At 31.9% G+C, this 12,227-nt stretch overlaps 3 protein-coding genes across 3 annotated transcripts in view; 2 read left to right on the forward strand and 1 right to left on the reverse strand.

The window, feature by feature from the left end:
• HELRODRAFT_168806 (hypothetical protein) overlaps window positions 1–194 on the reverse strand; it is a gene marked incomplete at both ends in the record, with an annotated part of 3,434 nt that extends 3,240 nt beyond the window's left edge. The window contains one exon of the mRNA XM_009014661.1: window positions 133–194. Coding sequence (XP_009012909.1) covers window positions 133–194 — 62 coding nt within the window. The remainder of the gene's footprint in view (window positions 1–132) is intronic.
• A 1,986-nt stretch (window positions 195–2,180) lies between these two features.
• On the forward strand, window positions 2,181–8,337 carry HELRODRAFT_186784 (hypothetical protein). The gene is made up of 13 exons (XM_009014662.1): window positions 2,181–2,418; window positions 3,063–3,193; window positions 3,539–3,657; window positions 3,910–4,090; window positions 4,518–4,653; window positions 5,196–5,293; window positions 5,560–5,642; window positions 5,794–5,861; window positions 6,074–6,183; window positions 6,480–6,539; window positions 6,994–7,139; window positions 7,359–7,542; window positions 7,667–8,337. Exons 1-13 carry the CDS (start codon window positions 2,301–2,303, stop codon window positions 8,225–8,227), a joined length of 1,995 nt encoding a protein of 664 aa, XP_009012910.1. The 5' UTR covers window positions 2,181–2,300; the 3' UTR covers window positions 8,228–8,337.
• A 1,507-nt stretch (window positions 8,338–9,844) lies between these two features.
• On the forward strand, window positions 9,845–11,977 carry HELRODRAFT_109931 (hypothetical protein; the record flags this gene model as incomplete). The annotated part of the gene is made up of 6 exons (XM_009014663.1): window positions 9,845–10,013; window positions 10,620–10,718; window positions 10,899–10,975; window positions 11,105–11,275; window positions 11,396–11,501; window positions 11,673–11,977. The coding sequence occupies 6 exons, from the start codon at window positions 9,845–9,847 to the stop codon at window positions 11,744–11,746; spliced, it is 696 nt and encodes a 231-aa protein (XP_009012911.1). The 3' UTR covers window positions 11,747–11,977.
• Window positions 11,978–12,227: the final 250 nt, after the last annotated feature.

Below are 12,227 nucleotides of genomic sequence, written 5' to 3' on the forward strand. Positions count from 1 at the left end.
TGTTGTTGATGATGATTTTGATGAGTATGATAATGTTGTTGTTGTTGTAGATGTTGTTGATGTTGTTGTTGATGCTGTTGTTGTTGTTGTGGTGGATGTTGTTGTTGTTGATGACGATATGGTATTCGATACTTTAGCTGTTGAGATAGTTCATGTTGGTTGTATAACGGCTGTTGCTCGTGTTGAGCTGTCATATTTACATATAAAATCATCAAAATCGTAACAATCATCATTATCATTATTCTCGTATTCACCATCATCATCATCGTCGTCGTCATCATCATAGTCGTCATCATTTTAAATGTCATCCAAATTCAGTTGTTATAAAGAGCTGCTAGTGAAAAATAGTTTTCAATGATTTCTTTCTGGTAGCATTTTCAACAAAATAGAAAAAAAAACGAATTTTGATTTTTGACGTGTTCATTAAGTTATTTATTTTTTCATTCCTTCATTTATTCATCCATAAATTCATTCATTAATCCATTCATTCATTTATTCATTCATTTATTCACTCAATTCATTCAACCAGTCAATCGTTTAATCTTTCACTAATTCAATCCATTCTTTTCTACGCTCGTTCATACATATCTACCGTCATTAATATATAGTTTTTTTTATCCACAATTTAAAAATTATTCAATTCGCTGAAAAATTAAATTAAATTATCTTTCTACATACAATTGAAACGGCAAATACAGCAGCAACTTTCAATAAAAAGCGCGAACTCGAAGCGAGCGATCGCGAATTTTTTCGCCAACATTTGAGCGGAAGATATGAAAACAACAGTGAGGGAGTGGAGAGAAAAGAGAGTGAGAGAGAAAAAGAGAGAGAGATATATGAGAGTAAGGAAGAACAGGAACGAAAAAGAGAAAAAAAGGGATAGTAAAATAGAAATATAGAAATAGGTTTAGAGAGCCTGACAAAGACAGAGAGAAAATGCAGAGAAAGAGAAGAGGGAGAAGTGTTGATTGACATGTACAGAGAAAAACAGACAAACGGATATACAGACACACAGATAAACAGACGAACAAATGATAAAATGAACGAACACGCGAACATTCGATGATTTTTGGCGAACTTTTAAAAAGGTTTCGATCACTGATTGTCCGTGCTCACGTGAAAAAACTATCGCGTTCGATTCGTCACAGAATGATGACGATGATGACGACGACGATGACAATAACGATGGTGACGAAGACTACGCTGATGATTACGATGATGACGCAACAATGATCAGTTGGATAACACTAACAATTATATCAAAATTAGTTATAATAATGAGTAAAAATTAATGATGGATGCGATGGGAAGAAAAATGAAGAAGAAGATGAAGATGATAACGAAAAAGATGATGATACTCTCTTTTGTGTTATTTATCATATCAACATGGTTGATACTATTATCCTTCATGATAACAGTGATGACGCAGACGACATCTATGGCGATGACGATGTTGACGACGACGACGATGATGATGACGACGACGATTGTTACGTAATATATAAAGCCTGGTGTTAGTATTGGCCCCAAGTGAGCCAAAAAAACATTGCATCCTCCAGTCATGCAGAACCTTTAAATCATCATGGCCGATCATAACAACAATAATAACATTTTTGGATCAATTTGTTTGAAAGATATATAGACATACATGCGTGCGTGCGTGTGTGCGCGTGTGTGCGTGCGTGTCTGTGTGTGTAATAAATTTGCCAATGTGCTGATTTATTTAATATTTGTTTCTTTATGCTACATTAATCTATCTGACCAGATATAGATAACTATATCAAGATAGTGATGATGAAGAAATGGAGGGTTAGGGTATCAATAATGAAAAAAATTAAAGATAATTTTTAAATATTATCTGTGAAAAAAGCTAACGAAAAGTTGAATCAAGGTTGAGATTTGGTCGCGTGTCTGCCAAAATTAAATTACTTTTCTTGGAATCTCCCTTGTGTTTTTAAAATTATCACACTTGTATGTGGAAAGGAAAGATTCGTGGCAATTTTTGACATATTGTATATTTGATTCAATAAAATCAAATTTGAATAAATGAAAAAGATATATATCACGTTAGGTTATTTTTTTGAATGTGTTGTTTGATTAGTATTCATAGTTTAGCGCTAGACTATTACTTCTAATTGCAAGTTTTTGTAATCTAGTCAACTTTTACAGTATTATATTTTCGATTCTGGTTTTTAAATTTTTTTAAAAAGCTTGACTTCGTTTTATTAATTAATCCGATAACTTTTTATATGTGTTTTATTCTTTTATCATTATATTGATAAAAAATTTTAAATTTAAATATGGCCGATGATAAACTTTCAACAGCAAAAATTTCAACTAAGAGCAAGACAGATTGTACCATCAGTAGTAGTACTTCCAGTCCCATGTCAGGCAAAAAGAAACCCCAACGATGTAAAAGTTAGCCACACTATTTATTAATTAAATGCATTTTTGGCCCTGCTTTTGAAGCGCACTTTATTGTTGAAAATAAAGTAAATATAGAATAGAGATAGATTATAGATAGATAGATAGATATAATTATAATAAATAATATTATAATTCTTAATTATTATAGACATTTTTATATGATGGCATATGCATATAATGGTCATATATGCCATATTATACATTTTATTTATAATATAAAATAAACCATAACCAATGAAAATCCAATTCTAAAAAAAACATAAAAAAAAAAACATTAATTGAATTAAATAAAATGACATCATACATACATAGACAATGTTTATAATATAAACATTATATTAAAATTATACTTTATATTATTGATGTAATTAATGATGATGTGATATGATACTTACTAATGATGATATGATGTATTTATTTTTATCATAATCATTATGGTTATATAATATCATTGATTATGATATAAATAATTGTAAGAATGTGATCAACAAAACGAAATTTTGCTGATTCATATCACATCATATATGATTAAGAAGGCTAAGTTTACTACTTCAACGATCTATTAATATTAATTAATATTTAAAAAAATTCAATTATTAATTGAAATACTAATTACTGTTTGGATTATATTATAGGATTGAGTTTATGGGAATACCTAAGCTATGAGGTGACAAGAAACTATTGGCTCGAAAATGACGAGGCCAAATTTCAAGAAAGAAGGAAAAGAGTCTATAGTTTTATAAAAATCCCCAAGGAACTTGAAAAAGTTAAAAGCTAATTTATATATTAATCTTGAATTAATTTATTATTAAACTGTTGTTATTGTTAATTGTCTTATTGCAATGATTAATATTAATGATGATATTAATAAATAACATAACTTAACATAACATATATAATGAACAGAAAATTGTACCCCTCAATTTAAAAGAATAAATAATTGTAAAAATAATAATAATAATAATTGATAAATTACTACATAATAATTAACAACAATATAATAATACCAAATAGATAAAAGTTACCTATCTATCTATAACTGTAACAGCTACAGCTAAACTATAAACTAAACTATATCTATGACTAAACAAATGAATATATATTATTAAAGTTCATGATCTATGGGTTTTTCCAATGTTTGGATGCTTTCCTATTCATCTTCACCTTTTTGCCATTGAGAATCTTGAAATCTTTCATCAAGGTCTTCTTTAAATGCTGTTTTAGATTTAGGTGGGCTTTAGATTTTTTTTATATTATGTGTATATATATGTGTGTGTTTGTGTGTGTATGTGCGTGTGTTTTTGTGTGTGTTTGTGCGTGCGCTGTATGTGTGTGTGTGTGTGTATGTGTGTGTGTTGGTTTGTGTGTGTGTGTGCGTGCGTGTGTATGCTGTACGTGCGTATGTATAATTTAAAAGTGGAATTACAGATAAAATCACACCCAACAACGACAAACGACAACAACATCATCTACCACATGCAGCAGCAACAGTGGCAGCAGCAGCAGAGGTCTGTTGGACCCAGCCGAGAAATGTGATGTCCTGAAGTTGTTTGTCCTGTTGGTTTGCTGCCTACTGATGAATCTCGTTGATGTGTCTGTTATGTATCATGTTATCAGGGGACAGACTGTCATCAAGCTTTACATATTCTTCAATATGCTCGATGTTTGTGAAGCCATGTTTGGATTTACATTTCTTGTTTTTGTTTGTTGTGGCTTACAAATTTTTTCTTTGTTATTCTCTTTTGAAAGACAATTTTAACACTACAATGGCTTTAACGTTCATAGCACACGGCGTGTAGATACACATTTGTACGTACATGCAAGTTGTTCATCATATGCGAGTGATGTGCTAGAGTCTTTTTTAAAAATTCAGACGACATTTGAACTTCAAATAAAGTCGACCTTATCGTCATTAATTTATCATCATCGTCGTCTTCGTCATCAGTTTCTTCATCATCGTCATCTCCAATTAATGTACCTTAAAAATATCAAAATCATTGAACAATTTCTTACAATCATCTCCAGTATCATCATGATGGTCATCTTCATCATCATCATATTCATCTTCATCGTCATCCTCATCATTCAAGGTTGCAGATAAATTGTGCTCATCATTCGGTCAGGATATCCTGGACAGTTTATTCTGGACAGCCACGGAGAGGAAGAGTAGGGTGAGGGATAAAATCCTCTTGATCCCACACGTTGCTCTCGCCATTGTATATGTCTGTATCCTTTTATATGGCTGTTTGTCAGTCTGTCTGTCTGTTCTGGCTGTCTGTCTGTCTGTTTGTATGACTGTATGATCACGTTATTAAAGAAAGAAAGATCTATAAATAAAATATGTTTGGTATTAATTTGTTGGTTGATCTTTTCCAGCTGGTTCTTTCATTTTTTTTTATCGTTATAAACTTTTCTTTAACTATTTCATCATTATCAAAATGAACGTCGTCTTCATCACGGCTGTCTCTATCATTCTTATCACCGTCTTACCATTATAAACATCATCCTTTTTGTTATCGTCATCATTATAATCATTAACATTATTATTATTATTATTATTGTTATTATTATTATTATTATTATTATTATTACATACGTCAAAATCTTGACGCAATTGTCATTGCCATCAAATATGTCCACATTCCTATCACATCTTAACATTGTCATCATCGACATCTTCATCATCATCTTTGTCGTCTTCATCATCATCTTTGTCGTCTTCATCATCATCTTCGTCATCATCTTCGTCATCATTTTATGGGAGACAGTCTTGCATACCATTCTAGTCTTACTGCAGGCCAATACATTGAACGTAGCTTTCAATTCACATAACAAGGCCTTACTCACTATTATGATGTCTAATAACGTTAGTGATGATGGAGGTGGTGTGGTGATAGTGATGATGATGATGTGATTACAATAGTGGTGCTGATTGTGGCGATTCGATGGATGGTAATGAAGGTTATTAAGATTAACATGGAGGTGACACTTTTAATGATGATGATGATGGTGATATGGTTTATGACGTTTATGATGTGGTGAAGATGACGACGACGATGATGATGATGATGGTGATAACGTGATGATGATTGCAGTGATGACGATGATGAATGAACTATATAAACAAAACAGTTTGTAGAACTAAAGGCCAGTGTCTTCAAGAAGTTTGAGAAGAATAATCTCTTCCAGATGTCTTGTAGTGATGTTCGCGAAAGGTTCTTAAAAAATTTTCATATAATTTAGTGTCTTTGGTGACGTCATTTTGTTTGTTTTTCGTCATCATGGCTTTTTCCTGTCATCATCAGTTTTCCGACATTTTTGTCATCGTCGTCATATTTGACATCTACGTCATCATCTACGTCATAGGTTTCATCTCCTTGTTCTATTACTCATTGTGGCAATCAGAAACTTGGCACAATTTTCATGGAGTCTTGGTGCGTTTTGGGGTCTTTTATCTCGTAATCATGATAATAATTAATTTAAAATTATGACTATATTATATTATATATGTAATTCTGATCATAATAAATTTAAATTATGTTTATGTTATCGGTATTGTCGTTGTTGACTTTGTTATCATCGTCTTTATCGTAATTTCTGTCATCATCATCATTTTCGTCATCGTCGTCGTCTTCATCACCCTCAGATCATTTCTGGGTCTTGTTTCCGGATATGTTGTTGGTGATGTTGTGTGAGTTACTTGTCGATTGGGTCAAACATGCCTTCATCACCAAGTTCAATGACATATCATTTGATGTTTGTACTCACTCGTCATGTCATGCTTGTTGGTCGTCATCATGTCTACGTCATCGTTGAATGTTACCGTTTTAATTCATCGTCATCTTAATTCATCATCGTCTTAATTCATCGTCATCTTAATTTATCGTCATCTTAATTCATAGTCATCTTAATTCGTCGTCATCTTAATTCATCGTCGTCTTAATTCATCGTCATCTTAATTCATCGTCATCTTAACTCATCACCATTTTAATCCACCATATTATTTACAACACCACCATCATCATTTTCATCTTCATGGCCATGTGGTGTAGGTTTACAGAGAGTATAATGTGAGTCTTGCATATGATATCGTTGGCAGCAGACATCCAACAGTTAGTTGTATCATTTTAGTATCAATAACATAGACACCAAACAGTTTGTTGTATCTTTATAGTATCAATAACATAGACACCAAACAGTTTGTTGTATCTTTTTTAGTATCAATAACATAGACATCAAACAGTTTGTTGTATCTTTATAGTATCAATAACATAGACACCAAACAGTTTGTTGTATCTTTTTTAGTATCAATAACATAGACATCAAACAGTTTGTTGTATCTTTTTTAGTATCAATAACATAGACATCAAACAGTTTGTTGTATCTTTTTTAGTATCAATAACATAGACACCAAACAGTTAGTTGTATCATTCTAGTATCAATAACACTGGTATCAATAATTGTTTCGTACGTTTTATTGTGCGTAACGAGTAAGAGTAATTAAATTAAGTAAAAAAAAGGTGTATCGGAAGTAGGTTAGTAAGAGTGATTCTCTTCCGCAACCAGGCATTTTCCGATCACCTGGATGTTGTATCCCGTAGAATGGGATTCATCCCTCTCCCACTCGCTGTCCTCTTGGTCAGGATCATCATGAATTCCATTCAGGTCAGGACTTTTATTGATGCCGTCATCATCGTCATCTTTTTCATCTGGTTGGTAGTTTGTTTGGTTTGTTAATTTTTATTTTATTCATTTTATTAGTGCTAACTTTCAACAACTCATTATATACTACACATTGCATGTGATATGCGACTGCAGCACCAGGCTATCATTATTATTGTTGTTGTTATTATTATTATTGTTGTTGTTGTAACTGTTATTATTATTATAGTTTATTATTATTATCATCATCTTCACCATTGTGCTTCCAGCTTACTGACCTTCAAAATCTTGACGAGCATTGTCTTGCTGGGGTTTGCCCACAAACTCATCAAAGAAAACAAAGACATCCTACTGAAAACTAATCTCGCGAACACCGAAACGACACAGCAGCAGCAACCACAACAGCCGGAAAATGTTAAAAGTCCGTCAAAGGATGACATTGACGTTATGAAAGTTGGTAACTTTTTTGCAATTTTTTCTTCAAGTATTAAAAATAATCTTAGAATTACAGTGTCTTTTGATTAAGTCAAGATTTTTAACATTGAATTTCCAATATTGAACAAAAATAAATCTGCAGACGACTCAAGAGTACGGAGAGATAATTGAGGACATGAACTCATTCAGAAGGAGTCAGAGTATGGGAGAGTTCGTGGAAGACAATGACATGAAACTAATTTCTAGCGACAACAAAACTAACATCATCAACAACAACATTAACAACAACAATAATAACAATAACCACCAGAATGGTGATGCTGAAGACGATGGCGATGATGACATTGGTGATGAAGTCGATAAGGAGTTGTTGAAGAGGAAGTATTCACTAAACTCTCCGGGCAGCATGTTATATAACAGCACCGTCAGCCTTGATTCTGTGCTCGAGAATGAAGTCATGAAAAATGATCTCCAACTAATCGAATCTCTTAAGCAGGCGATAAATGAAGAAAAGGGTTTGAACTCCTCGCATATAAACCCCAATGACGTCACCTTAACAGCTAATGAGATTATTGCTGACGAGAGTTTTGAGGGTAACAAAAGAAAAAAGAGTCCGCATAGAAAGATGGACAGTACAACTGCTGACCAACAACCACTTTCTGAGGTTGACAGATATACCATGTGTTGTAATCGGATCATATGATTCGTTTTATTCATTTAGTACTTAGTTTATAGCCCCATTTACCGTGTTAGCTATTTTTTTTATAAACAAATTTGTTGTCTTTATGTTTGAAAAAAATTGGTTGAGGCTTATGTGTAGCTGTAACTTCTCAGTCTAACTAAATTAAGGTGTTTCTACTATAGTTCAATTGCTACACAACTCTGCGACACTCGTTTGCGGTCAGATTGTTTGCTTAAATAGGGTTATTCATTATCTTGGTTGTTTGTAAACGCTGCGTTTTGGTTATAATAACTTTAATAATTAATTGGATATTTAGGCATAATTTATATGTATCGGTTATTTTCATGAGCAGCTGGTTGGTTATATAAAATTGGTCTGCTACTAGGCCGTTAGAGCGACCACAATGGCTTACCGAAAAAAAATTGTTTAACATTTAAGTTTATTTTTTTGATAAGTTGTCAATTTTATTTCAAATTTACATTTATTTTAGGTTGATTTATATTTTTAATTTTTTACGTCAATTATACTAGACAATATTTACAGAAGTTTTTTTTAAATTACGTCGATAAATCAGGTTCCGGACTGCCCCATTTAACTTTTGAAAATTGTTTAAAACTGGAACTCGTGGAAGTAGCTGTAGTAAGCCAAGGTTAGTTTTTTTTAGATTCCTGTTTTGTTTTTGTTCACTTCAAAATTTAATGGCTAATTCGTTTTTAGTTTTTTCAGTCTCAGTGTTTATTTCTACTTTTAGTTAGTACTGCTCAGTAGTTACTTAGACCAGAGATTAGTATTATAATTTATTTTTTTATAATATTAGATTAGATCTGCATTAGAATAATTAGACATTAGACTACTATTAGAATAAGAGTTTAGTTTTTTTTTATAGAGTTTTAAACTTGTTAAAAGTTAAATAATCTATTATTTACATAAAATTAAAATAAAATTGACACTACTATATTTGCTACATTGTCATTTAACATAATAAAAAACTTATCTGATGAATAGTATTACATTTTATATTTAATTTTACTAATCCTAAGCTAAACTAAATTCATTTATTTATTATGTTATGATTAACTTTCTTATAATTTTGACAGATTCAATCTAGAGAATTGTAAAATGGTTCATTTGATCAACTCTTTCAGAGCATTACTTATCCTGTTATTAACACTGTCATTGACCAACATAGTGAGAGCCGATGACCATGATGACTCAGATGATCAAGATTTTCATCACAACTCCTTGCAAGACAGGACGGATAGTAGTAGCAATGCGGATGTTATTATAGATAGTATTCGTCCTATGGCCAGATTAGTAAGCTTTTTGAATCAATTTTTTTCATTGATGATGGTGATGATGATGATGATGATAACATTTGAAAAGAAATATATTTACAAAGTATTCATAAGCTAGTTTTTTATGTTGATTTTGTGGTAACTTTTATAAAGTAGTCTATGTTAGTTTTTATATCACTTATTTACTCATTGCAATTTTTAGGTTTATTTAATTATTAACCACTTTACAGAAAATAATTACAATATTTTTTCAACTTCTATTTCCCAGAGTGCCACGGAGACATCAGCAGCATCCTCTTCCTGGATAGAAGGAAGAAAATCAGAGAGTAAAAGTATGATAGAGATGGATATCGGCTTCATACATGCCTTCCTTGCTTCTCTATCCGTTATAATCGTCTCCGAACTTGGCGATAAGACATTTTTCATCGCGGCTATTATGTCTATGAGGTACTCGAGGACCACCGTTTTTATGGGGGCCATACTTGCTCTTGCTCTCATGACTGTCCTCTCTGGTTGGTCTTTGGTTGAGTGATATTAGAGGGAGATTAGTTGTATCCTGAAAAAAAAAAATTAGTGTTGTTCACCCTAGTTGGGTGATGTTAGGAGAAAGTTAGTGATATTTTATAGAAGTTAGTGTTAGTTACTCTGGTCAGTCTATGCTGTTATACTAATTGAGTGAAATCAAAAGAAACTTAGTTGTTTGTGTTGTTAGAAAAATTAGTTTTGCTATGTTAAGTCACCCTGTTTGTTACACATATTTATGTTTGTTTCTTTATTATGTAACGAAATAAATAGGTTATGATCTGATCACGTGCTGTTGTGTTTGTAGCTGTGTTTGTACCTATTGTAAATATCTAGTAATGTAATTAGGTTGAAATAAAGTTACTAAGATATTAGATAAAATGTCTTTACATTTTCAGTTTTATCTTTAATTTATCTCTTTATTTACTTCTAACATGTATAAATTTTACGAAGTTTACCTTTTGCCAAGATGTGTGCCAAGACATTTTAAGTTTAAAATAATGTTTTTGTTGTTCTTGGGCAATATAAAATTTTTCAAATAGAAATTTCATTTTGAAATTGAGCAAACAATTTTATTCACTAATTATAAAATGTAGCATTTCTTGGTTATGCTACGACGATCATACCACGATGGCTGACCTATTACGTTTCCTGTGCACTGTTTGCAGTCTTTGGTATCAAAATGCTTAAGGAAGGTTATTAATGTTATTAATTAAGGTTATTATTAATTGTTAAGGTTATTAATTATTTAATTGATTAATTAATTAATCAATCAATCAATTAGCCTATTTACCAAGCTAAATAAATTTTAATTGATTGGTTGATTGGTTGGCTGGTTTATTAATTGATTGGTTGATTGATTGATTTTATGTCAGCTTACACAATGGATGCAAATGAAGCACAAGAAGAATATGAAGAAGTTCAAAGTGAACTGAGAAAGAAAGAGGAAGAGGTGATGGTGATGATGATGTTGGCGATGATGATGGTCATGATGGTGGTGGCAATGATTATGATGTTGATTGGGAATATATTACCCTTTTCACCATCGTCATCATCATTTGAATCATCATTTTTGTCAAAGGTGGACAAGCAGGCAATGGTTGATTTGGAGGCGGGCATTTCAAGAACGCCTCAAAGACGACTCCTCTTTTCTTTCGTATCCCGTGTATTCCTTCAGTCATTCACGCTGACCTTTCTTGCTGAGTGGGGTGATAGATCTCAAATTGCCACCATCATACTGGCCGCCAGAGATGTCGGTTGAAGTTTGAAAAATTTATTTTTTCTACACTCCTACGTCAATCAAATCGTTGTTCCATTTTCATTGGATGAGATTGCAATATGATCTACTGCTATTTATTCTATGATTGGTCAGGAAGTATCGGGTGTCATATTGGGTGGAATTTTGGGACATGCCCTTTGCACTAGTCTCGCTGTGATTGGTGGAAGGTGCATAGCTCAACATATCTCCATTAAATCGGGTTAGTTTCCTAAACTTTTACGCATTTGTTTCATAAAAAAATATAAAAAATATACTTAAGTTTTCGTTTGCTTTAGCTAATTATAGTAATATATTATTTATTTATAGTTTATTAGCTGATATTTTCAACCAATAAACTGACATAAAAGTAATTCTTAATTCGTTTATACAGTACATTTCATTGGAGGCGTGGTCTTCTTAATATTTGCCCTATCAGCTCTCTTCATAGATCCAGATGATCATTGATTGGCTGACTAAACCCATCAATCCACCAATCATAATTATTTTTGTTGTTCCAATATTTTATGATTTAATCGAAATAATGTTCTTTTAATGTAAATATTCAATGGAAATTGAACAATTGTTAGATGGTGATGATCTTTGTCTCAGTTATTTCAACTAGACTACATTTTGGTTATTGATTTGTCATTCAGTAGATTGATTGGTTGGTTGATTGTATTATTAGTTGGTTGGTTGATTGACTGATTGATTTAATTAGCCAACTGATCGAGTGATTGATTGATTAAATGATTTTATTTTATTGAATTGAGTGTAAGTTGTGATCGAACTATAAAAATTGAAAAAGCATAAGGTGGTTAAAGTTGATATGTGATTGAAGTGCTTTTGATTGAGGCGGTCGACTTTTTGATGAATAACTAATTAGCTGACTGATTAACTAATTAGTTGATTGATCAACTAATTAGTTGATTGATTGTGTAAATTATTA

The sequence above is a fragment of the Helobdella robusta genome (assembly GCF_000326865.2).
Source record: "Helobdella robusta unplaced genomic scaffold HELROscaffold_14, whole genome shotgun sequence".
In the NCBI taxonomy this organism is placed as follows: Eukaryota; Metazoa; Annelida; class Clitellata; order Rhynchobdellida; family Glossiphoniidae; genus Helobdella; species Helobdella robusta.

Coding starts and splice junctions, on each gene's coding strand:
- HELRODRAFT_186784 (XM_009014662.1), top strand. CDS start 2,301: ATGGCCGATGATAAACTTTCAACAGCAAAAATTTCAACTAAGAGCAAG. Junction 4,654..5,195: donor TCTCGCCATTGTATATGTCT/GTATCCTTTTAT, acceptor TATGGGAGACAG/TCTTGCATACCATTCTAGTC. Junction 7,140..7,358: donor ATCGTCATCTTTTTCATCTG/GTTGGTAGTTTG, acceptor TTGTGCTTCCAG/CTTACTGACCTTCAAAATCT.